The 27,957-nt window shown below is 39.3% G+C and overlaps 1 protein-coding gene across 1 annotated transcript; it reads left to right on the forward strand.

Annotated features, from left to right (window-relative positions):
- The first annotated feature begins 21 nt into the window (after positions 1-21).
- LOC139731558 (NF-kappa-B inhibitor-like protein 1) lies at positions 22-27,955 on the forward strand. Its single transcript, XM_071642445.1, has 4 exons — positions 22-301; positions 4,692-4,825; positions 13,423-13,543; positions 27,372-27,955. The coding sequence occupies exons 1-4, from the start codon at positions 22-24 to the stop codon at positions 27,953-27,955; spliced, it is 1,119 nt and encodes a 372-aa protein (XP_071498546.1).
- The last annotated feature ends 2 nt before the right edge of the window (positions 27,956-27,957 follow it).

Raw genomic sequence — 27,957 nt, forward strand, 5'->3', positions numbered from 1 at the left:
GAATTTCGACGTTCCTCCAGGATGGGGAAATCAACCGAAGAGAAGCTCTTGGAGTATATCAGAGAAGGGGAGGTGTTGAAGGTGAAATCCTACCTCAGAAAGCACGCCCTGCTCGACCTCAACACGATTCGACATCGGGATCAGATGCAGCGCACCCCGCTGCACATCGCCTGCGCCGCCGGGCACGAGAAGATCGTGCGCCTACTGATCAGACTCGGCGCCGACTCGGCCGTCCAAGACACCATGGGCGACACCCCGCTTCATCTAGCGCTACGGAGAGTGCTACATGGCGATGAATATGGTAAGCCTTGAGTCCATCATAAACATCAATAGGAGTGAGATACAAACGTTTTTATTCTCCATTAGCCCCTTCTTCGTCTCTTTCCTTGAATCAAAATAGCACTATATATTAGAGCCTAGCTATCACAGGGCAAGGTTGTTTGTTATGTTATGAAACTTGAGGCATAATCACAGAAAGAGTCAGCGTTTATTAGTCAAACTATATTTTCCCTATTAGGTTGTTTTGCTTGAGAATCAAATCCATGTAGTAACATGTTAACGAGGGATTCCATTTATTGGAAGAAGGGAGGAGTTAAAACACGTATTGGTGTTTATGATTTATGACACTTTATGATTTTCTGTTGTTTACTTCTTCTTTTCAGCATCCTGCCCTCATTATTGGTCACTCGACAATATTATGATATAGACCAATAAATGGCCTAAAATTTTGGCTTTGTGTCTCATTGTGACTATAGACAGAGTCAAAATGTTTAATTCAATTACATTGGATTCATTGTAGTCCTACATATCCATCCATCCCCCACCCCACCCCACCCCCCCCAAAAAAAAAGAAGAAGAAGAAGAAGAAGAAGAAGAAAAGATAATGATGATTTTTTTTTTTTTTTTTTTTTTTTTTTTTTTTGTTCTTTAATGCCACATCGTTATGTACGACACAATGACTCCGGCAACAATCTGCGCAGAAATGATTAGATTAAAATAATCACAATTATGCAGATACAGTACTTGTACATAGAATAATTTTTGTTATGCCTTTTATTTTTTTTATTATAGATTTTATTTTGCTTTATTTCTACATGGGCCCCCTTTTCAATTCACAGCAAAACAGCTGCAAGTGGCTGGAATACAGGCCGACTGATATTGTTTAGGGGCCGCCGAGTCCAATGTCAAGGATCAATAGATAGCCAACTGTATTAATTAATCTATGAAGTAAAGGACGTACACTGCATCACAACATAGTAAACACAGAACAGTCGATTGTTATGGGGACGAATGCTATCATTTTCCATATTGAATTGTGAATTGCCTTTTCTTAAGACTGTGGTAACCAGAGAATTAAGAATGGCTTTTCGAGGTTGAGGGGGTGCATGAAGAACATTGGAAACCCATCAGCCTTTACATGATTACACAATCGAAAATGGTATGACGATACACACACAACTCCCCCAACGCGGCGATAACCCAAGCTATGCATCCGATATGAAGAAGGGTTTATTCAAACGTTGAACCCTCCACCCTCTTCTTATGGGGTAAATTCAGGGTTATTCCCAGGGCTTTCCCGTCAGTATAATGCCCTTGTGCACTTGCAGTCTCGGGGAAAACTCCGCGGCAAGATGCAATTTGCCACGAATTACCCTACTTATTATCTGACGCATATAGAACAACATGTTACTCACAACTTGGGCACAAAACGATGACATAAAACAGGCACAGAGGCATATTCTGATTCCCTTCCCTTCCCTCAGAGCAGGTAAAAGTGTCCAATGAGGTTATCAAGTGAAGAGAAATGCGAGTCTGAGAGTAAGAGAGGGAGAAAACAAAAACACATTTTCTATAAATGTCATAACACCCATGATTTTAAATGATTTTATGAAACCGCCGTTTTACACTTAGTGTCGAAGGGGACAGCCGAATCTAAATCGATTGAAATCAGCGTATAATAATAATGATACGTCCTGATTACATACAACTGTAAAGAAAAAAAATGGTGACAAAAACAAAACACTGAAATGCTCTGTTTGGCCTGAGAATGACATTGTGAAATCCCTCGATGGTCTTCCAGAAAATTCTGTCAAAGTATCTGAAATGCGCAAAGAGTGTGTTCGCTCACGATCTCTCTCTCTCTCTCTCTCTCTCTTTGTCTCTCCCTCTTTTTTTTTTCTCTCTCTCTCTGTTTATCTTTCTGCATGTTCATATTGCATGTTTTATCTGTATTGATGTAGATACATGTGTGGAACACAATGCATGTATTTATGATATACAAATACTGTCGGACTCTACACTTACTGCCAGCATATTTGTGATTATGTCTTGATTATTCAGATTTTAGTTTGTTTTCAAGGCTCTCTATTATATATAGATATATCTTATATGATATAAGTGTGTGTGTGTCTGTGTGTATGTGCGTGTATGTGTGTATACCATTATATATAGCATTTATATGCAACATACTATTTTTATCCAAAATTATACAATATGGAGTTCAAGCGCAGTTAATGGATTGTATGCTTCACATTTTGTCTCGCAGTAACAACAAGAGAACCAATATACCTATAAACCTGCTATAATAAAGTCAGTAAAGTCCCTGTCTTTAATTGGGCAAATCCGACATGTAGGGTCGGATATCCTCAACAAAACTTTACCGCCAGGGAAGCATTTCACTGTTACAAATTAATGGACTTCCCTCGAATGAAGTTCGCATTGCAACGAAAGCTCGGCTCCTTTTACTGAGGGAAAACGAAAATCTTGTCATGGATCTCAAACGAATACCACATCTACGTTTTCCTGATTTGGTTCGTGCGCAACATTTAAAAAAATTTGTAATCATGTTTGCCAACAGAGGCAAAATTATGCAAAGGTTTCCCCATCGTGCGATAAGGTTACATTATCAACTTTCTATAAGAGCCTGTTTTAGCGGAGATACCAGCATTCAGCAAAGCATGGTTCATGAGCGTCTTGATGGAAGAAGAGAATAGCATTTTATCACTATCGTCTTTGTTTGTTGTCGTTTTACTATTATTTGTCCATCCTTTCTGCCAATTGGTCATGTACAAACACTGCCAAAGTAAGTAACGTACATCGTCGATTGTCACACGATGTCATTGTAAAGAAATGATTATTCGCTTAGCTAACTAAAAATTTGTAAATAATGACATTGAAGGAGAAAAAAGGGGGTTGCTTGGACAAGCTACGAAAGACGGTGGCAAGAGAAATATGACAGCAACACCAACTACAACAAAGAGCTGAAATTCTGCAAGGTGTTTTTTTTTTTCAAAATATCCCACGTAATCTCTAATTATTCCAACAGCGTGAGGGACATCGTGGCAACCGCTGTTCAATACGTAGGTCTTAGCCAAGGTCTTCGTTAATCTTTGTTAATCCTGCTACCGATGGGGCCGTGGAGCTATCCCTTTGTCGCTCAATCCAGCGATAGCTATTAGATTAATAGATAGATATTATATAGAACAAGAGAGTTAGCAAGAGAGAGAGAGAAAGAGATAGACGGAGAGAGAGAGAGAGAGATACGTCACAATGTCATGAACTTTCACTCGTAAGTGACTATTCTAAACACTGTATCAAAACTAGCATTGTTGGCCTTATACAGAGGATTCTTTTTTTTTCCTTTTGAAGTGCGTTACACTTTACATGTTTTAGTCATCAATTTCCTCGTCATTCAACGAAGTGATATCAGCAGCAACAACAACATCAGAATCATGTATACAAGAAACTGGCAATGAAATGTTTAGACCCTCTGTTTTTCTTGTTTACTGCGGTTTGGGGAAGGGGAAGGTATACCAACCTGTTCAAACCAAAAAAAATCACAAAATCTCTTCTACTTTATATATATTACAGCGAGCTTTACCTTTTTCCATTATACCGGAATATATGTTTATATAATAATTATATATAAATATATATATATTATATATTTGCTGCTGATGACCTAATTATTTTCTCTTCTTTGAATTACGGAGCATACTATGGGTCAAACCCATAACGTTGTCACAAAAGTTATGGATAATGGTGTAATAGCAGTCAGCATGTTTAATTGTTATTTTCTTATATAGTCGAATTATTTTCTCTATTAGTCCCGGCGTTATACATATTTGGCCTGCAAGATATTCCCTCAAGGCGTCAGAATTTCGGGTTTTCATTGTGCAGGGGAGAAACCTTATAGCCATGCACGTGATATATTCCTTTTATCTGGCTCTGCGATATTGCAGTATGATATTCATGTCAGTACTGTTGTGACGAATCACGTGCTTTCCCGTGATTTAAAACTCTCACGTGAAAGATTTACAATGAGACACAAAGTATTTAAAGCTGTATAGATTGTATCTGTAGAGAGAGAGAGAGAGAGAGATAAAAAGAAAACACCAGAGTGGTTAAGTTTGACCCGGACATAATATAGTGACTGCGGATTTATGGATGCCGCCGGGGTTTCGCGACTCACTCATCCTCCAGTAATGGGGGCTAGTCCGGGAAACAAAGATGAGATATATTTCACATGCTATTTTAGGTTCATGTATACCTGAGTGTATGTGTGTGTGTGTGTGTGTGTGTGTGTGAATTTGTGTGTTGAGATCTTAGACAGAAAATGTCTTAAATGTACAATCCATTACAAAAAAGAACAAACAAACCTTTATCTCTACCTGACTCGTCTTCATTTTCAGCCTTTGCCGAAATTGTCATCCCGATCCTGGAGCGCAGTCCCCGCGCTGTAATCGACGTCAGCAACAACACCGGCTTCACACCACGACAGATGATGAACGAAACCAACAGCAAATGGCAGTTCGTGACACTCACGGTAAGTAAATTTGGCACCACGGAAAACAGTCATACGACCAGGAAAGTGGGCGTGTTCCCTTCGCGACATAAAAATGTCTCTCCTATTCTCACACTTGTTCTACCTATCCCTCTCGGCTACTCCCTGGCCCACTGTAACTTGCTGTTCTCCATCTCAATCTCTCTTCCTCATTTTCTTTTGACACTCATGTCGCCATCATGTCTTCTCTCGTATTCATGAACCTCCTCTGTTATATAGCATTCCTCTCTTTCTGTTATATACCGTCATCCTTCATCCTTCAATAAAGCATTAAGACTGTATTGCGTAGTATCTCTGTAAAATTATAAAAGGGGAGTAGATACAACTCACACACTTTTACATAGTCACAATAACATTCTATTTTCATCTAAATTTAACAATGCTCTGATACGTGGCTGCAATACCACACTGTCTTATCTGTTTAAAACCACGTAAAACACTTCTTGCTCTTAACGCAATAATGGGTAAGCTATACTATAACAGAGATTCCGTGGAAATTGAAAAGATATTAACTTCTGTAAGCCATGTATGCAGCGTGGGAGACTTCCTTCTTTACCAGTTTCGTTAGTCGATTACATATGTATGTAACTTTTGTACCATTTGAAACTGGATGGGGGTGAAATGAAATAGTGGCGCCATGGTAATTGTTGGTGATTATTGAATGGCAACTTAAATCTTTGCCCTGTATTTTATTGAGACCTTGTTTGCATGGTCATTGCGCTTTCGTTCCAAATATGTTCTGCTGGAAAGTCTCGTAGAAGCCATGAAAAATCGTCACGTATGTCAATCAATTCTGGCAAGAAGACGAGGTAAGATTGTTAAAAATTAGGACAGACACTAGTCCGCAGCCAACTACAGATGTTGGAGGGTGCGAACGACATTTCTGTCACTTAGTTCATGCAAAAGTTAAACGAGTATCTTAAATTACAAATACTATCCTTCGCACAAATTTTCTACCGAGCAGGACGCAAACGTAATTCATCCCTTTTTTTCCCCAAACAGAAAGAGAAGTAAAGGCAGTTAGAAAGCAGAAATTATCCCTCAGAGGTCTCACATCGGCATCGTAATGATCATCCCATTTACTCAACAGACATCCATCTCTCCTTGAAGTTTGGCCGTGAATTAGTAGATTAGGTGACAGCACAGCTGAAGATGGGGTAGGCGTGTCACGTAAAGCAGATCTTATCGTTTCCATGGAAACTAATCACTTTGGAGAGTTCTGCCTCGTTTGCATAGTATCGTCTGAGAGGTCAGAAATCGGAACAAACATGGAATGAGCGGAAATATCCCGCACTTGCTTTGCGGTGCAAGCAGTATACCCTGCTCGTATCCTCATATGTAGGCCCGTATCATCGTGCTTACTAATGCCGTGGTATATGCGTCCCTCTGCAAAGCTCACATCATATTTTACTCATTAACAATTATTACAGTAACAATGTTTGTGCCTTGAAGCACTTTTCTGTACTTCAACAGTTTGAAGCTACTAAAGGTAGGATCTGCAAAGTAATTTGAAATAACATCAGACGTTAAAATTCTTAAGTGTTGTCGCATTTGCTGCAATTATCATAAAATGCAATCATAGCATATAATGTGATGTTGATGAGGCGAAATTTCGCGAAGAAAACTGAGAAAAGATTGATTCCTGAAATCTAAAAAGAAACAAAAACTCCCGTTCATAAGCGCGCTTTAGTGAAAGGAGTTTGACAGATAAGCTTGTGGAGCGACGAAAGCATCGCCTCAAACATTACTAAGCGTATTGTGATTGCTAACGATAACAATGCTTTATCATGTATATGGAAACATGTTTAAATTACCTGCTAAACATGATCCTTTAGAATGCCCCTCGATTCAAATATAATAAATCCTGAGACCTAGCTGTTGTCCAATATGACGTGAAGAATATATTCAAGTAAACAGAATTGAACAACTTTGATTATCATTGGATCAAATAAATGCGAGTTAGAAACTCCATTCCAGAAATCATCATGGATATAAAACGGTTCCATACGACGGTATGATGAGTCGAAAATGACGTCTGGAAACACCGTTATGCAAGAAAATTTAAGGCATGGGAGGCGTACGAGGCCATAGATTTAATCTTTCGAACTCATTTACAGAAATTACGTGTCTGCGACCAACATTAGTGTTTTGGGAAAACACATAAACTTTTAAATTTCCCAAGTTTGTTTCATTCTTGACAGGATTTTTAGGAAACTTACATTCAAACTTCGTGTGTTTGACTTTACCAATTTGTGTTTGTTACAGTCAATATGAACGTGCATGGGTAGCATTTTAACTTCTATCAGCCAAGATCTTATCTTATTCCAATATAATAAAAAGATAGGTATAAACTACAGCTTTCGACACTTCCAAGTCAAAATGATTATAGATTAACTGTCCTGTCTTCTTCATCCGTCTTCGGACCTTTCGCACAAATTAGAGGTTTAATTATAGCTGTGGAACTACATCAGTTTCCGATGATGGTATAACGCCTGAAATGCTTGCAGGTGTTTTTAACAGTTGCGCCCTTGCTGTCGATATCGTGAAAATTAATGTTTGTTGCAGGTTGCAGTTGTTGCAAATCACTCTACGAAATGGGCATTTGTCCATGGCCCACTGGCATTTTGCCCGTTTTCGATATTTTCCGGATGGTCGCTCGTGGAATATTACAGAGTATTTTGACCGTTCTAATTTTTGGTCTTTGCTTTTTGATGTCCACGTCGCCTTCGCCAAGCCAAATCACGAGTTTTCCCTTTGGTGTGTATGCCCAGCTGGTAATATTTTAAAACATATCCCGTGTCCATGATCCGTATCGCAATTCCTTGACAACGCCAAATAGCCAGCACCCATTCACCCCGCCAACACAGGCACATTTTATTTTTGGCGCGCATTTCCGCTATGGAGGCATGTGTCTGCAGATTTACCGAATCTGTCTACTGATTTTAAACAAAACGAATCAAAAGTCTTGCAAGAAAGTATAATCGGATAAGCCTTAGAACAGTCATGACAGTACAGATCAAAAGAACGGGACACACAGATGACAACGGTGTTTATTTAGAACAAAATTAGTGTGTACTTTGAACGGATAGTTTGTTGGATATAAAACCATTTTTTTTTTTCAATATAGGTAGCAGTCCAATCAATATAACTTTTGGCAAATTCATATATACATCTACAGACTGATATATAAGATCTTTCGCCGATCTTTAAAAAGTCAAATAAGGAGCCGATTTTAGAGTTACAGCCACTATAGTATGCAGACCTAGACACTCTACTGTTACACACACAGAGCTACTTGTTTGTTGTATATCGAAATGTTGCACAGTCTTACTATTCTTTAAAAAAAAAAATCTTTAAATGAAAGATCTTTGTAAATCTGATCACATTGCATGTCGATCCGTGTGCAGTACACTTACACATAATATAGCAAGCTAGCGAGTCTTACTTACTGCCGTTGTATTCTGTGAGAAACACACAAAAATTTCTCAGTTAGTTTGGAAAGATGGTGGTGGGGATGAGAATATTATTTGTTTTACTTTGTTCAGACTTTCAGGAAAACATCTCTCGATCTAAACATGGTGATATTTCAAACATTTAATATCGTGCCATCCACTGTGTGTTTAAAGAATATCAAACTGTGAAAGAAAAACAAATTATCGTCAGTTTATTCGTACAACCTCAATAAGCAGATGGCAAAATACGTCTACGAAACTAACATGATTTCAAAGTCAGACAAAATTCAAATGATTTACTTTGTTTCAAACAGTGTAAAATCCTGCCGTCTGCCCAGGATATTGCCACTAGTTTTCCCGATTTCTATCATCATGTCACAATCTTCATCCCATTCTAACCCAGAGTTTGGATGTGTCATAATTATGTCTGTCGCTTGACTGGAAAAGAGGCGAGTCTTGTAGATTGTCTTTTCACTGTTATGCAACGATGCGCGCGCAGGCGCCTGATGACGTCATGGAATGTTCGTCATTCAAGTCTAGACACAATTCTCCCCTAGCGTCTGTCTAGTTTCTTTGAAGACAAAGTCGACAGAATGTCAACGCAAGAAATGTTACTGTTCCAGATCTGTCATGGCAGATGTATTTATACATCTTCACTTGCACATTCACGGACAAATCGAACCAAAATAGAAAAGTTTATGGACTTTGAGTGTTTCTGTCTAGATCAGTGACATCGGTGATGATGTCATGAAAAATGATTATCTATACAAAACGATGATGCCATCCCCTCACAATTCTTCCTATAGTTTGTCCATAAACTTATTACAAAGTGTCTTTTTTACCTACAATATCATTGCTATCTTGTCACTATTCTAGACAATTACTTGATTTAATGATGTATAATAGCTTTCTTCTGAACTTTATATCGAAAAAAAAACCGCCTTATGAAATTGGTGAACAAGTCAGTGGCATACTTCAAAGGCCGTGACATGCGTTTCATGGACTATAAACAATATCTCTGCTCTAGGAGGAAATATATGAAAGTTTAAGATTCCTGAACTTTTCTCTATTAAACTTGTCCGATTTTCGTGAAATTTTCACTTTACTGTTGTTTATTTCATCCACTCTGTGTGCTGAAGTGAACTTGATGGTGGCATGAATATTGACTTTAATATCCCTATATAGTAACGCTCGATACGTCGCCGGTGCGCCGAGATCGGATCATCACAGTACTTCCGTCAAAGTATACAGACTCTTTGCATCATCCCACCATCGCGCAAACCAATAAACAGTGTCTGCTAGCAGCCCTCAAGTACGCATGAACGTAGTTCAAGAACACGCACAGACATACGAGGATTGCTTTGGCATTATTCACTGGTGCAAGGTTATAATGGTTGTCTGTCCAAACACATGCCAAGTATTTCCTCTTCTTCTTCTTCTTCTTCTTCTTCTTCTTCTTCTTCTTCTTCGTCTTCTTCTTCTTCTTCTTCTTCTTTCTCTTCTCCTCCTCCTCCTTCTCCTCCTTCTCCTCCTTCTCCTCTTTCTTCTTCTTTTTCTCCTTCTTCTTCCTTTTCTTCATCATCTTTAAAACTTCTCGCTGTTCTTAGTCATTTTCATTTTAACTACGTAACAGTGAAGAACATTTTGATGGGCCATCTTTTGCTGTTTTGCAAGTAATAAATATAAATAATAAATATATAAAAAAATAATGCATTCTGGAAAGCCAGTGTTACTACGCTAAACTGGCGATGTCAACGGAAATATAATGATATGTATAACTATATAGGCCCTATATCTATTTTCAGCAGAGGTGTTATTAATGCAAAATAGCAACAACAACAACAAAAACAACAACAACAAAAGAGTACATAATCTTCAATACAGAGCAAACTGACTGCACCCCTGTCCTTAAGTGACGGCTATGCACTGCCCTCAAACTTCGTTTCACGCATCGGCATGTGCTAAAGACTGTAGGAGTGGCGTACATCCTTGCTGGTTTATGGGTTAATCAGGCCCAAATCCTGTCCCCTCAATGCGAGCACCCTGCTGCTATTGTTGTAACACAACATCCAGCACTAATCCTCCGTACTCATTTCAGGTCACGAATAAAGTATGAAAAATATTTGAAACACCTATAGAATTCAGTTGATCACAAGATGTCTTGCTTTTTTTTGTTTGTTTGTTTTCTTGCTTGTTTCTTTGTTTCTTTGTTTCCTTCTATGTTTTCTCCTAGGTCGTGGCTATGGCTACTCTTAAAATTGTTATCTTTTATGTCCCTTTGTTCCGGGTTTTTATTTTTGATATTTGTTTGGCCTTGCCATGAAATGCACAGGGACCCTTTGGAGTATGGAGTGCCAACTGGCATGTGATGACGCAGGCAATAGCTATTAGGTATCGTGCTAAAACATGAGTAAGACTTCCATTATCCAACACCAAGGCTGGGTTATTTATGGTCAAAACTCTCCCCCGTATTTCCAAAAGTTTTTAAAGAATCGCCAAGCTTTATAATTATTCACAATAGAACAGGATGAATAACCTAATTACTAGTTCCAGATAGACCGATACCAGACCCGGTAAACACGCCAGCTCACAACACGTACAGGTATATACACAGAGGGGAATAATTTTCTCACGTCTTTATAGATCTCTGTTTAAGCCGAGGTGGATAGTTGCCATCTCCTTCCATGTGTAATCCCACTGTTCCCCCAAATGTAATATGAAAGTCTCATTGTAATGGTTAGTGGGGTTGTTGCGCGTTTCTATGTACGATATATGAGCCATCAGTCGGCACCGATGCCGTCAAGTTACGAGAAGGGGAACAGCCTCGCTTAGGGCCGTGCCTCGCTGAGTAGCGCCAGAGCGTAGTTACCATGACAGCGGTGCTTAAGACGTCTACACCATTATCCGTCGCTATACTGATGATTTGGGGAATTACACTCTAATTCTGCATTTCCTTTAAAAAGGCTTTACCTGCCTTTGTGCTGCTCAATCTTAATCGCCTGAGATTTAGGAATACGGATGCATTTCATTCTTATTTGTATTCTAAAGTTTTTGTTTCATCATGTTCCCGCCGTATATCATCACTTTCCTTTCTCTATTTCTCCCTTACTGCAATCCAGTCTTTTATTTTCTTTTGTTTTACTGTCGTACGCATGTTGTTGTTGTTTGACTGTGTGAATGGTGCACACGAAGTTACACAAACCTGTATGTTTTTGCACACACACACAAACATGGGATATGGTTACAGACAGAGAAATATAAATAATACATCACGTTCGATTCGCAATGTATCTTAATATGGAGGTAGGTCGGTAGTTCAGACCACAGCTTACATTTAAGTTAACCAACGGCGTGCACCACATAGAATTACCTCCTCCCCCCCCCCCCCCACCACCATTTTTTTTTCAATACAAATATCCTAATGTCCAATGTGGCTGCCAATAGGTTTTCCAAATCTCGAAGAATAATTTAGTACCTAAACATAGCAAAGGTAGTTTAATTCCAGTTGATAATCGGCAGTCATTCAGTAAGCATAACGCGTTCTGAAAATGACTTGCCATTCATTCATCACATTTCACCATGTTCCTCTTCTTTTTTTATCTTTTTGTTGCTGTAAAAATACGTCCTTCTTTTATTTCAAATTTAGCTCTATTGGTCCTTTGCATTGCCAATTTATGTTCTTCTTTAGTTGTTACATTTCTAATGTGTTTGTTCCATGCAGTAAATTGACATACCGACTCACTGTAAAACAGCTCTGAGACTGATAGTGATTTTTAAAACCGTATTTTATACAACAGACAAACAACAACTTATCATTTTCATCATTTCATCAAAACAATTTTCTTGAAAGTTATATTAGCCACTCTTCGGAGCATGTTGTTATTATATACTATTTTCTGAGATATCGACAGTTAGATGCCCGTTTTTGTCTCCATAAAGTACATAAATATACTATCATATATAGTCGCCTTGTTTTACTGTCAGTTGACGAAAACATTCACGTCCATCTGTTTCATGTATAAGGTCTGTGAAGTCGGCACAATATTTTGGAGTGCAGAACTGCGGATATTTCGCAAAAAGCAGCGCATCAATCAACAGACGCAATCAATGTGGATTTGTGGCAGATCTGATATTAGCCTCTTGCGCGCATGCGCAGACCGCAGTCTCATTAATTCGGCAATCCCGCAACATTAATGTGCGTCGATGAGGGATGAAGATTAGCGGATCCTTGATACTTCGTACGTGATGTTTATCAATGACATTGCGTGTACGCGAGAGATAGTGCGTGTCGGAAAGTAATACGAGGGGCACGTAATCAATGTAAGATTAACAGGGATTGTCAAGTTATCCTTTTGTAGGAAGTATGAAAGTCACATTATTCCGAAAACTCTGCAAAACAGCGGAAAAGAATCAATTCCGTTCTCTTTTAATCTCTGTTTTACAGAGCAAAACTTAAAGGCGCCTATAAGAAATTATAAACAGCATTGTATTGTGTGTGTGTGTGCGTGCGTAGAGAGAGGGGGAGAGAGAAAGAGAGAGATACATGATAATTATGATCTTGTATAATACATACATGATATACATGTGCACATATATGTATGACTTGTGTGTTCCTGCTTGTACGTTAATTTTAATGTATACTAGTATGAATTTAGAACACAATTATCACACGCTATATTCATAATAATAATAATAATAATAATGGCTACTTGTATAGCGCACAGGTCCACTTTTCAGTGCTCATGGCGCTTCAAAAATGAAAAGATATCATATATTTACATGCATATACATATTCAAACATTTTAACAAAGAAGAAAATGGTATACAAAAACAAATATATACCAAATAAAGAATACAACATATACCAATTAAAAATACAATATTGATCCAATATTAATGGCATACAGCAATTACAGTCCTCAATATGAAAGGAACAGATAAGTTTTAAGTTTGGATTATTTATGATAATTTATGATTATTTATTTATTTATTTATTTATTATTTATGAAGTTTTTCAGTTGTTCTAACTCGCTGTATAATATTATGCAGGAAGTTCAGGACGTAAGTATGTTGCTGCCAGACCATGATAATCCATGCGCTCCTTTTGTCTATTATTTCTCTTTTTAGGACTTAGAAAGTCACCTGACACGTCGGCATGAGGAAAGGAAGAGTGAGAAGGAGCCGCAGTGGAAAATGGTGGACGATGACCCGGAAGATAAGGTCATGTGGGAGCATGACTGCTGGGAAGGTGAAATTTTGTCATTTTTTAATAATCTATAGAATAATTGTGTGTTTAAAGGTCAGGAATGATGTTTTGCACGCTTACAATTTGAGATCACATTAAATTGAACTGTTTTCATATCTAAACCTATATTTTGTTACTCGTACCGCTAATTAATTTTGTAATTACTAAGTGCTCATGTTGCAAGTGTGAAATATTTGGTATGCTATATAGTGAAGTGAAATTGTCTCACTGAATACGCTAGACTTTGACCGACAAGATAGCGCGAGACCATAGGCCTATTATGGGGTCTATAGACCACTTCTGTAGGAGTCACAGTGGCGAATCCTAGGACTCCGGTCCTGGTCTAAACGCTAGCCACCCGTCTGCATATTGCTTAGCCTTGGTCATGACCAAATCTGTTCTAGCCCCTTACCAAGCTGCTGATGAATGCTTTAACCTAAGCTATCCGTGATCATGGCGATACACAGACTGGAGCCAAGAGCCAGGAGCCAGAGCAATAAGAACGGGGCTCTATTTTTGTTCTGAATTGGGATAAGCTCACACTGCTTTGCTCCTGTAATGTGTACGGTCTACACGCGAAAAGTTTGGCACTGTTTGCTGTGAAAGAACGCCGGAAGGTCCAAAAGTAAATAACGGACAATTCAAGTTCTGTCCTTTCAAGAGAAAGGGAAAAAATCGCAAGAGCTGATCTGATCATCCCTAGGCGACAACCTCTATAAATGTTTACTTGTTTATCTGAACGAAAATGTCATCCGCGGGTTTCTCGTAATTATAGCCCTTGTCTTTTTTTTTTTTAATGTGGCACTTTGGCACGACTTACGAGTATTAAATTGAAAGTTTGGAAGGCTTTCCGACTCAAATCCGTATTTCGGGTATAAATCATGTTGACCTGTCAATCATCGAGTGGACTCTTTCGCATTTTTTTTTAAAGATATATGCTGTTATATTCTTCTCTTTAACACGACTCCGAATGCAATACATATAGCAGAGGTTTACATTCCTAAAAAAGTGATAATATCTTGTTTGCTTCTTTTAGTGGGACGGTTATACAGTTTTCTTCAGTTTAAGAAACAAAAAATCGGTAATTCAGTGTGTGTTTTCCTGACTGTACCCAGGGTACGTCTCTCTTTGGGCTTTGAATCTATTCTTGTAGGCTGGTCGAATAACGTCTAACAATCAGTGACAATCAGTGACAATTAGTGCTGTATGATCCAGAGAATGTGGATCAAAAATCATCTTCGCACATGAAATTATACGACGCGTTCATTAATGGAAGTACGCGAATTAATTTATTATTGCTATTAAAAAGTGCAGCATATTAGCAAGTTTAGTGTTCTACGTCAAGCAAAAAGCCGATTCAGGAAATCACTTTTATGATGTTTTGAAGACATCACAACTAAATCAAACTTGTTGATTTTCTGAAAAAGAAAAGTATGATGCTATGGTATATCACGTTTGGACACCGTCATTAATTGGCACCAACCATATTGTTATATTTTGTGAGTTTCTGTCTTATTCTTTAAAATTAATAAACGGAAGAGATGACAATGAACTTTGTTATGCCAGTCCCGATAATGCCTTAGCACCCTTACAATCCACTTGCCTGTCATGCCTGTTGCAATAGAAAGCCATGATACTGTATAGGATGGAAGGGCCCCTTTCAAATTCCCCTTCGTCTCTACTACCCATCCTCGTCGGGCTCTCTAAATACAAGAAGAGACCTGCCACAGTTGCACCCTATTCCCTCTAATCAACTGCTTCCGCTTGTCACATTTCCGCCAATCCTCCTCCTGCCCCCCCCCCCCCCCCCCATATCTCTCCCCCCCCCCCCTCCTCCCACCCCTGCCCTGAAGTACTGTACTGGCAAGCAAGTGAAACAGGTTCGAATGTGCGTCATGTGGTTCAGAAGCCAAACATCTCTAGAGTCGACTCATACCCTCTGTCTGTGAAGGAAAAGCACTAAAACAAACAAACGTAAAAGAAGGCCTATTTATATTCATATACAGCTTTTAACTAGACCCAGCAGTGTCAGCTCTAGTGGAGGGAAAGTGGAAAGAAGCGCAGTCAAACGACTTTTACTTTAACATATCGAAACCACATAAAAGATAATGACGCAAGTATAATTATCATACGCTGTATAAGTAAGAAGACAAATTTACAGGGTGAAGGCACCAAGTCCTTTGCGTCCGATGTTACCATGGGAACGTAAGCACATACTCCATGTACTCCGTGCATTTGCGCAGGTGTGTCTGAATTTCACTATATACCCCAATGCCACTCCTTGGCGTGTGCTGACCTGCGATAAGAACACCCTGTGCACATTGACCGTTTAATAAAGCTTAAGCCTATCGTGTATTAAGTGAACTAATAATTCTTATGGAACACTTGAACATCTGTCAGTAAACACCGACGTATATCAAAGGGACTGCATGCCAAAGTGACTCCCTTCTATTAAGAATGTGTTCATGTTCGATTAAAGTTTGATCATTTACCTGGAATCGGTCAGTACTTTAAGAAACAATAGTATTTGGTATACATTTGTATTTTTTCATTTATCAAAGCATGCAATTTCGTATGCAATTTCGTGATTTTTGTGATAGTCACATCCTGAAAAAAAAAGATAATAAGGTTTGCCTCAGTGTCCTATCGAGCGCTAGGTCGATCCTTCGACATTGACAAGCTATAGTTGATCCGGTAAGTATGGTTAGTGGAGGGAGGGACGTGCGAAACTCCTTTGATTATCATGCAATTCCGAAAGTCGACAAACTTACTCTCATCTGCATACAAAGTATACCTCGAGCGGTGTTTTGCAATGAATTGATTGCAAACCATGAAGAAAATAGGAAGTGATGTCTTTGATGATTGGTTAGAGAGCTCTGGCGGTCTTAGTCTGTCGCCATGGCAACGCTGGTTATAGACGGGGCTCAATCAGTGACGAGAAGAATAATCTTTTTCTCTATCTATCTATCTATTCTTTGTTTTACCCCACTCGTAATCCTAAATCTTGTTTGTTCCAATGTGCCACTTTCAGGTATAGAGCTACCTTGGTCCTATAATCTATATGTAAACCTTTTCAAGAGTCGTAATCATGGATCTTAGGCCTTTACCTCATCCACTTAGTACGATCTCATGCGCTACCACCACTTTTTTACCTCGGTCCTCTTTTCTGTACCTGTTTCGTTTACTACTGCCTCTGCAAGTATATGTGTATCCTCTATACCAACTCTTCATTTTTTTTCAGTTATCCCCATCTCATACTGCTTCTTTCCGGTGAGACTTTGTACCTGTTTTTATCTATCCTACTTTTCGAAGGGTGTAATTTGCCAATGTTTAGGCCTCATCCTGTTAGGCTGGCAGGATCCAGAGTGTGAAGTGTGAAGATGCAGATTCCCGATGGCACAAGGATCGACTTCTTCTTACGCACTCGTCAATGTATTTGTTAATTAGTGCCGGATTTGATGAGCTTATAGCCACTGCCGTATCGAATCTAACTCTGAATAAAGGCAGAAGGCAAGAACAAGCAGCATCTTTCACACACATGAGGATAGACACACACACGGTTTATACTTGTACTGTAGCTTATAACGTTGATACATCCACTCTGAACTTGGAAATCGTTGTTCTCTACCCATACTCACTCAGGGTTAAAGGGATGGTATAGTTCTAAGGGGAATTCAAAGTTTATTTGACGAAAATTGGTTTTGAAATGGCTGAGATGTTGAAATACAGAGAAGTCCTGATAAAAGGTGGGGCCCACATTTTATTAGGACCACTTTGTTTTAGGAGCATACAATTCTAAAAGGAAATCAAAGTTTATTTGACGTAAATTGGTTTCGAAATGGCTGAGATATCGAAAAAAAAAACCAGTCCTAACAAAAGGTGGAACTCGCATTTTATTAGGAGCAGCTTGTTTTACTGTGTTTCTGGATATCTCAGCCATTTCAAACCCGATTTTCATGAAATCACCTTTGAATTCCTCCTAGAGTTGTATGCTCTTTGGCATTTCATAAATGGTTGCTAATTATCTCGCAAAAACCCCCGTAAAATCTGGATCCCCCATCTAAACCAAAACTGCATCATCCCTTTAAAGGAATACTGCTTGTCTATCAGTCCTGTCAGTCTGTGGTATACCTGGTGATGTTGGGTATTCCCAAGACTTCATCACACGAGACTTGCCTTGCGTCGTCAACGCACCTGCTGACGTGCGAGTCAAAGAGGGGCGCGGGGTGATCACTTCCGGGTGACGTTAAGCATATAGCATTTCTCGTCAGAAGAAAGAGATAAAAAGCATCAGATTAAAGGGATTTTGCACAGACTGCCCTGACAGTCGAAGTGATTCGATGATTCATGGTTTACCTGGGTAGTCTTCACGTGAACAGTGAGAGCGTATGATAATGATATATCAAAATTTACACATGTATCAGGATTGCACCACACCACTTGACCACAGGGAGGTGTGAAAAGAATATTTCTTTCCTTCCCCTGCTCGCACACAGCACATGGTCAGTCTTGTTTCTCTAGGTCAGTGTCGTAGCAGACTAATTTTGCGTTAATACTGCAACCGTCCTTGCACAACAGTATCATAAGCCTTTGGCAACATCTCTGTAGATGATGATAATACTTTATGTACATAATAACTTTATGAAAAGTTTAAGTGAAGAAATTAAGACTGCTGCATTGGCAACTAACTATAATAGTCTAAATAGTCCAATCTGATTAGCTGATTTTCATGTAAATGAGGGTTCAGGAAGTCAAATTCGTTATACGCTGAGTCATACGTCATAAGATTATGCTCAATGGGTAACGTCTTTTCACCAGACGTTCAAACTGTACCGCATGAGAGCAACATGTGTTGATTATAAACATACAATCTTTATCCAGAAAGGACTAAAGACAAGGTGTGCTCATACAAGTGCAAAATAATCGTGTTGCCACCGTGTACGTGCAGGTTTAAGGAGCACTCCCTGTGGGTTTGGCTTTCTGACGTCACGCCCTGACTTTGACAGGTACCTACTTAATTTCCAGGGTTGGGGGAACCACGGGAGAGTTGAGGACATGGTGATGATTGTTATGGCTGGGGCGATTAGTCATACGACAATGCCTATAGTTCTCCTTCTTTCGCAGCAACACGATATACCGGCACTTTATACATGACCTTAATTCAAACAAAACATTTCTTCTTCTTTTTTCTTTCAAGACTGGCTGCCGTACCAGCCAGGTTGGGGCACTGCAGGGATTGGTGGATAGACTCTTGACTGCCGATTGGAGGTCCCGAGTTCGAATCCCGCCCAGTGCCTAACGCTTATGTCCTTGGACAATCTGTTTTTACCCATTAGGCCTATGTCCCTCTCCACCCAGTTGTAATTGGGTACCTATAGAAACGCTTTAAGGGTGATGATAATGCTACGGCCCTCTGTTAGAGCAGTGGCAACATGTACCGAAGAGGTTAACCTAGACGAAGGGCTGTATTTTCGGATGATGTTTGTTTTTCCGAAGGTTCCTTATCCCGAAGGTTCCTTACTCAGAAGATGAAGGTTCGCTAATCTTGAAGGGGAAGGATGCTTTCTATTAACGAACCTTTGGAATTGCGAACTTTATTTCGTTTTCGGATTTACGAACGTTCTGAATAACGAACCTTCAAATAAAGGAACTGTAACCATATTTTTAAAAGTGGCCCTTGATACATGCGGGCTAGTGTCATTGTTTGATCACGACTAGTATTTCATATGCTATAACCCTATCTGAACTATGGCATTCTCGCCTGGGGCAACACTTACTCCTCATATCTAGAAAGAATATTATTATTGCAGAAAAAAGCTCTTCGTATTATTTGTAGAGAGTCGTGGAGATGTCATACAAACGATTTGTTTTATCAAAATAATATTTTAAAAATTAAGGATTTGTATTGTTTGAATTTAGGTCAGTTTATGTACAAATTGATAAATAATTCCCTTCCTTTTGCGTTTGATTCCATGTTTATTCAAAATAAAACTGTACATTCATACCCCACGAGACAAATCAATGAATTCCATTTACCACTCTCTAGGACGGTTTTGGCAAAGTCTATATTCTCCTTCGCTGGACCTAAATTTTGAAACTCCCTTGACAGCAGCATAAAAGAATCTCTAAGTTTTAACACTTTTACTTTGAAATTAAAGAAAATGTTTATCAATTCTTATATCACTGGGGATTTGCATTTCGAAAGTTGCTAACTGACTTCTTTGCTGTTAATGTCTTTACTTTGTTTAATCTATTTCATAACTGTTATATATATTACTTATAGATAGTCCACTTCTTGGTAAGACCAAAGTCTCATGTGCCCTGGCATTGGCCCTTGAACTCTTCCTCCTTTGCCCTTTTCTCTCTCTTCCTCTGTCTTCCTGTCCCCATCTGGCCTTTGACCTCCTATTTATTCTTTCCTCGCGTATGTAAGAGAGCAGCTTTGTTTTTGGTCTGTGTGTGCGTTTTGTGTGCGTATACTTGTTTTATTTTCTGTTTCCCGAGGAATATGTCAAATTGTCTTGTTACATTATTACTATAATTTTCACGACTCACGAGGGGACTGCATTCTACAAGCTTGGCTTTTTAGCAGTCCCCTCCATTTCTAACCTTTTCTTTCTTATGATTCAGTCACATTTTGCCCATGTATTTTTTCAACTAGTATGTTTATTGAGTCATGTAAACAAATGACGTGCATCTAAATTTCATTTGGAAATGTAATAGTTACATTGTACTTAATTTGTTTATATGAAATTGTCATATTATATGTTTTGGCCGGAAATGAAATAAAAATGAAATGAATGAAAAATGAAATATGCGACGAGAAGAGCGGAATCAAACAATGCTAGTTTAAAAAGTGGGGTCTTGTTTTTAATGATGCTTTTGCTGGTATTAATTATCTTGATGTACTCCCCCTTGTATACTGTTGTACGTGTTTGCGTTTTTGCTGCAGCAGAAGTTATTACATCTATATAACAAACAAAACGAAAATGAACTGATGTCGAAAAAGTAAGCGATAAAAGTGGTAACACTCTGATTACAAATATTTCGTACATGGTGAAGCATACCTGCCTTAGTTCTGTTCAGATACAATTCCGTAAAAACAAATATGACGTGAAGTTTCTGTGGGTATGACAAGTGTGTCAGTGCCTTTCTTTGATTTCCCGACATTCCTATTACATTTGTTTCAAGTATCTGCAGTGATTCATTTCATAAGTCGTCCACTCGTACAGTGAGTGTAATTTGATATGGCTCTTGTTATGTTTTATATCTGCTGATTTTTAATACGAACCGAGTACTTTGTTTGTCGGATGGCAGTTTCGTTACTTTTTCACACACATGGGTATATCTCTTACTTGGAAATGTTTTGTTAGTTTCAGAGTGAAATCACAAGGGATGTGGAAGAACCTACAACATACATGACATATAGAGTAGATATTATCGTTAGCACATGGCATCTTGTCGAACATGTTTGCGATGTAAAATGTAAGGGACATCTTGATTCAAACACTTTTTTTTTTTGCACAGCAAGTTGCCATTAATTAGCTCCCAAACCGATCTTTGCATCAGTACCGCAATATGCGTGACACACATTTTAGCCGCGTTTTGGGCAACTCCCACCCTTTGAAAATCTCAGTTGTGTCTACCATATTATTTCAGAGATCTCTAAAATATAATGCCACTTCAGTGGTCGGTCGATAACGTCAGCGCAACTCACTGGAGGGCTCGGTTAGCGCGGTCATTACATATTCAAGTTTATGACGCTCTGTTTAAAGGCTTAAAGGGATGGTATAGTTTTGGTCGAGAAGGGCGATTTCAGATTTTAACTTTTTTTTGCAAGATGTTTAGGAACTACTTAATATTCAATAGCATACCATTGTAAGATGAATTCAAAGTTTGTTTGATGAAAATCAGTTTTGAAATGGCTAAGATATTTAAAAACAAAGTAAAACAAAGTCACGTGGTCCTAGTAAAAGTTGGGTCACACCTTTTATTAGGACCTGTTAGTGTTTTCGATATCTAAGCCATATCAAAACCGATTTAATCAAATAAACTTTCAATTGCTCTTACAATTGTATGCTCTTTCATATTTCATGAAAATGGTTTCTAATTAGTTCACAAAAAAGTTAAAACCTGAATCCCCATCTCAAGCAAAACTATACCATCCCTCTAACGTGTTAGATTCTTTGCGAAACAGAAGTCTAGGCGTTGATACAGTTGCCTTATTACTTCGAGATGACTATACATTCAGGTGAATGTCTGGAAGTTGTCACCACATCAAGCGCTTGACGCATATTCACTCCCGCGGTTCCAACTCTTGACCTATTAGCTTAATGCAACGTGGCGTGCCACTTTAGCCACAGATGCCAATCTTCCCCCTGGACGGGACTAACAGACTTACTGGAATGCCAAGTTTGTCGCTCAACAAAATGCACCCTATACGTCAATGACGCTCCCTCTAGTGCCGTATTAACCATTACAGACCCGAAGGTATAACAATATTCGTTTCATGCTTCAGCAACGGTATAATTCTGAAACAGTTAATCTTGAGAAGGAGAAGTCAGAGAGTGTGCGATATTGCCGGCGATTATCAAAGGGATCGTATAGTTCTGGTTGAGATCTAACTTCAGGTTTCTAATATTCATTGGTGAGATAATGAGAAGCCTCTTATGAAATGTGAAAGAATGTGTAATTTCAAGAGGAATTCAATGTTTATTTGATGAAAAATGGTTTTGAAATGGCTGAGTTATCCTAAACAAAGAGATATGTAATAAAAGGTGGGATCCACCTTTTATTACGATAACTTTGTTTTACTTTGTTTTTTTGGATGTCTCAGCCATTCCAAAACCGATTTTCATCTAATAAACTTTGAATTCCTCTTAGAATGGTATCCTCTGTATAAACATTTCATAAGTGGTTTTCAGTAACTTGCAAAAATTCAAAACTCAATGCTCATCCCCACCAATATTATACCATCCCTTTAAAATCAACTATCATCGGCTCCATATACCTGACCTGTAGTACCTGTAGGACAATAACAGTTCTATAATGTGCTGGATGTTTCATTCAGTGCTTGGATGATTTATCATTAGCCTTGTAACAAATAGTCTCGATCGAACTTCATTCGTTGTGCTGTATACATATTGTTTAGATCGATATTAAGGAGTGTCAGGAACGCACGCAGGCTGAGAAATAGAGCAAACCAGAACGAACTCGAACAAACAAAACCCGTTCAACAGTCAGTTGAAAAGACAACAGACGGTGGGAAATGGGGGAGGGGTAGTGTGTCTGTCTGTCTGTCTGTCTGTCTGTCTGTCAGTGTTTTGTGGAGAGGTGTGTGTATAATTTGTGTGTAAGAAGAGAGAGAAAGAAAAACAGAAAGAGGAACGATTTTTTTTCCTTTTCGAATCTTCTTCTGAAGAATTTTCTTTGATTGGACGTAATTTAGGAAATTTCATCCAAACGTCCAACTTTGCGAAATTCACTCTGCAATTTTCCTGAACGCGTCAATTTTCATACTTCCTTCGGTTGATTGGCTCCAATAATCAATGACCTATATAATTGTGTCGTAACTAGGGCAAAGTACTAATACAGGACGTGGCAGGTGAACGTAAACGATTGAGTTGTCATTAGTTCAAGCTGGATCCGAATCAAAATCTGAATGCAGAGGGATGAAATTATTTCCTGGCTTCATCTGCTAAATTCTGTCTCATCGCCGCTGTGAAAAATGCCGCAATGTTCGCGAGCGAGAATAGCTTAAAGAGGAAATCCCCCTTAAAATAAATCAAATTCAAAAGAAAGAGAAAAATATTCTCCACAGAACGATACAAAAATGGCAAAATTCCGATAAGAAGTAAGGAAGATATGACGTTTTGAAATTTCCATTTTTTCGGAAAGCATTTCTTGCCCAGTACTTACGAATATTCAAATCAGCAAGTTGACGATGTCATGCTCTCAAAAATTCTCATCATTTCGTATACAAAAATGACAAATATCCTATATTTCAGCCGTATATATGCATACATATATATACATATCTATGTATACAAAACCACCCAAAATAAAGAAACCCCAAATGTTAACTCTGATATACCTTGGTATGGGAGCATGCTTTTACTTGTATTAGCTCGAAATAATTTTTTCCCCCGAATTTCATATACAACATACATGAAAACTTGTGAGTGTATGACATCAGCAACTAGTTCATTTGCATATTCATAAGGACTGGTCAAGAAATGTTTTTCGAAAAAAAAATGAAATTTCAAAATGCCATGTCTTCCTCATTTCTCATCCATATTTTGTCACTTTTGTATCGATCTGAAGGGAATAATTTCCTCTTTCTTTTGAAGTCCATCTATTTCTTAGGTGGATTTCCCCTTTAAAATCTCCCTCGATTAATGTACAAAAACAAAGAGATATCAGGAGAAAAAGATTCAGTTTGTATATCAAAAGATCATCTGATGATCAAAAGAACACTTGATGGTGGCAGCGGGAGAAACGCATCAATATGCTCCATAGTCAGTATGAACTTGCAAAGTACGTGCAATACACAAATACATGACATTATGCGTATATTACGCTGGTGTGTTTGTGTTTGTGTTTGTGTGTGTGGAGGGGAGGGGTTGTTTGAATTTTTGTCACGTGGTTTCTCAATGATCTTGTCACGTGTTAACAGTGACTTCCCAGCCACCATCCACGTACTAATGTAACCAGTTTTAATGTAGAATAAGATTTTGAGCGAGATAATTTCATGCATGGAATCCTGCTCAGAAAATTTAAGTATGCAAAAAATGTTGTGATATCCTCATATAATGAGAGGGACATCATTAGTCTGGTTAACGATGATATGCCAAGAATGACATAAGCGGATGTGGATTCCACCTGCTAATTATGTTTTGTCGTGGATGTTGTTCTTTTGGGTACCGCAGACTCCCTTTCGGGATACACGCCTCGTCCTGCATGTATGTGAATGTCTCGGTAGATCGAGGAGGTTAACCAGTGAAACGTTTCCCTTGGTTAAAACAGGTGTATTGTGTGTGGGTGCATGGAGGGGGGGGGGTGTTCTAATGTGATCGAGTGAAATGTTTTTCATTAAAATCGAGTGTAAATGTCAATTTTGTCGGGAAAGGCCCGTTTTAACAATATTCTCCTTTAGATATAAGCTCTTTATGATAAACAACAGTCAGCCTACATTCCTGTTTCCAAGGTAACAGGAATCCATTGCATATATACGCAATTTGTCAACTTTTTGTATGTCTTTTTTTTAGCGTCGTTTGGAACGGAAACCTGAATAGTGATGTGCACCCAGTTCAAAATCCCTGAACCAGAAAGGGTTAAAGTGTATAATATATTTATAAGCATCACCCTGGGCACTGTTTATAGGTATCAATGTTGAGGCAAGTGTAGGCCTTTGGAAACAAGGAGCTTCAAGGTGGAAGATGATAACGCGTTCTCCGACAACTATGTAAGATGAATGATAAAGCCGATGCTTATGTTAGTTTTGCAAGTGACATCCGGGTGTATCCATTTTTGCCTGAAGCAGATTGAGTGACCCCATACGATGACGCCGATATAGAATCTGCTGTATGTTCCTCACTGTGTTTGGCCTTGAGTAGCAGGAAAGGACAGTAATCGACTCATCCTATCTTCGATGGAGGTGACAATTGACCCCTCCCTTCAAGCTCGTTCGGGTGGTTCGACCGTGGGTCAACCGTGCGGTTTGTGTATTATGGGAATGGTCAAGCAAGGAATGCTGAAGCCAGACGGACACACCCATTCAATAATCAGATGGAATAAAGTGTCGCTTCCTGGTGGACGGCGGTTCAATTTCTCTTCTTTAATTTTTAGGAATCAAAATCAGTATTTCTTTTCTGTGGTCAAGTTTGTAAAGATTTTGTGTTGTACAGCTATAGCACCAAAGTATTGACCATAGTCGAGAAACCTATTGAGTGATAGGGCTAGAAAGGTGTCGGTCTGGACGTAAAGATTAGACCGGATAGTCACTTCAAGCGTGAAGCGTGACAAACCTGATGACTACTATTGCCTCATTCGTTTTGAGAAGTTACAAAAATATCATATATACTGTAGGTCACACTGAGTCAGTTTACGTCAGATGAACGCCAGAAAAAAGAAAAAGTCTGCAATCACGCTATATGATCGCACCCCTGTATCATTGGTCACAATTGTGCCTGGTTGCTTGTCGAGGTCGATGTAGAACTTGAACGTTCTACAAAATATTAGGAAAGGATTAGATTGGAGACATTTTTGCGAGTGTCCTTCTCTTCTTTGTTTGTGTTGTCCTTGTTTTGCTCATTACCTGCACACCACAGGTAAATAACTCCTCTAACGTGTCTTCCCTGTGCACAACGGAGACGATTATTGCGTCATTACGAGAGTGTGCTCATAGAACCTATTAATGCAAAATGGGAACAAATTGTCTTAGTAACGTCCATACAAAAGCAAAAGATCTGACAGAATGATATAGAGTAATGAAGTTGTCTTCACAAAACTCTTAAGCACACAAGTATCCCGTTCAAAACTCACAGAAAAAAAAAAGTTCTGCCGTGGCGATTGACTTGATTTGCTCCATGACCTGGCCCAACGGGCACGTAATTTGACTCAACGTCAATTAGGTCCACCATCTACTCTTCCTCGGGGGCAATTGCGATAACATCTTAATTATGATGTGATCACTTACAGACCCCCCGTCGAACTTTGCCTCGTTCAGTAATTAGTTGTTGTATACTGCCAGAGTTAAAGGGATTTCCCCCTTCTTTGAGCCGTAAATGAGGATATTACGTCACTTGCGTCTTGTTGAATCGTGACTGAAAAGAAACATCTTCTCTTGTCTACTATAAGTCTCCTGTTTGGATACCATAAGTCTTCAAACATTTGGGGGATTTGTTGTTGTTGATGATGATGATGATGATGGGCAGTGACACTGCAGGAAACATTTGAGAAGGAAACTGCGCTGGTATGAGTTTGTTATTCACCATCACCATCTTTTTTTTTTTCGTCAGAGATGTCATAAAAATGCAAAATCATACAGAGCACAATGAATTTTATCACTTCTGAATGCAAACCCGTGAATTATTAGATTAAAAGCGCTTAACATCCGTAGTGTTTTTCCCTCATTATCTCCGCTGCTACAGCACTCCTGAGAAACTCACTTCCCCAACGATTAAAGGCAGTGCAGTTTACCAGTGTGTCCCATTTCAGCATTGTCCTTTGTGTAGATGGGCGTTGTTGCTAATTGCTTCTGACAACATTATTTAATTGTTCAAAAGGTACATGTATTAGCTGATATCTTGTTTAAACTTTTATGTTACTTCATCGCAGAGGCCCTGGAAAAAGAAATTGGAAGTCGGAAAAAGAAATCACATCACCCATTACTTTTCGAAGGTTCCGTCCTTGAATGGTACCCATGTGTGTGTGTGTGTGTGTGTGTGTGTGTGTGTGTGTGTGTGGGGAGGGGGGAGAGGGGGATACCATTGACCCTTGACCCGCCTTCCGCCCGCAGACCCCAGTCTAAAAAACGAACGAACAAACAAACAAACAAACAACCTTTCGTGGCCCCTGCGTTGTTTTGATTTGTTTCATTTCTTATTCGTTTCATTTGGTTGCTGCGCCATACTCGTGCATTGATTGCGAAGCCTGTAACAATTTTTTTTTTTTTTGCCTGAACAAACAGAAAGATATCGAAAACGAGCCTGTAGGTTCGATGCATCACCTTCAATCTTTTAATGAAATGTTTGTAACCTTATTGTCATTTACACATGAGATGTCTATTCCACGCATTCCTCAACTTGGAAATGCTTGTATTTCAACACAGATTATGCCGACGAAAACTGCGACTCCTTCGACGCCTGGGCCAGTCGGATCGCCCAGGAGTTCCGCAGGAAGCACCAAGAGGAGGAGAAGAAGTATCAGCCGCAGAGCCCCAAGGTGCACAACATCCGCCTCCAGCGGGAGTACGTCCGTCCGGAGGACAAGCAGGAGTCGCAATGGAGGAAACAGGAGATCCAGATGCAGCGGCAGAAGGTACGGCGTCTGGAGCGGGAAAGACAGAAGACCCTCAAGCAGAAGCACTCCTACATGAAGCAGTGCGAGAAGGTCTTCCACGAAATGGCCAACGACCTACTGCGCTACCGGGACATCCCCTGGCCCTGCAGCTCCGGCAAGGTGGAGAGCATGATCAAGGTGCTCCTCTGCGATGTGGACGTGACCAACAAGCAAGAGCTCCGCCGATTCATCAAAGCCCAGCAGCTCATCTGGCACCCGGACAAGTTCCTCCAGCGGTGCGGGCAGCGACTGGTGCCGAGGGACAGGCAACAGATCATTGACAAGGTCACAGAGCTGGCCCAGACGCTGAACCAACTCTACGACATCGGGACGCTACCCAAGGGGCTCCTGTAAGA

This window comes from Diadema antillarum, unplaced genomic scaffold (assembly GCF_040938485.1).
Source record: "Diadema antillarum isolate AM-2024a unplaced genomic scaffold, OU_Dant_1.0 seq00000379_RagTag, whole genome shotgun sequence".
NCBI lineage: Eukaryota > Metazoa > Echinodermata > Echinoidea > Diadematoida > Diadematidae > Diadema > Diadema antillarum.

Bases quoted from the DNA above. Each gene is read 5' to 3' on its own strand.
- LOC139731558 (XM_071642445.1), top strand. From the start codon at position 22: ATGGGGAAATCAACCGAAGAGAAGCTCTTGGAGTATATCAGAGAAGGG. The intron at 302-4,691 runs GTAAGCCTTGAG...CTTCATTTTCAG, and splicing joins GCTACATGGCGATGAATATG to CCTTTGCCGAAATTGTCATC. The intron at 4,826-13,422 runs GTAAGTAAATTT...TTCTCTTTTTAG, and splicing joins GGCAGTTCGTGACACTCACG to GACTTAGAAAGTCACCTGAC.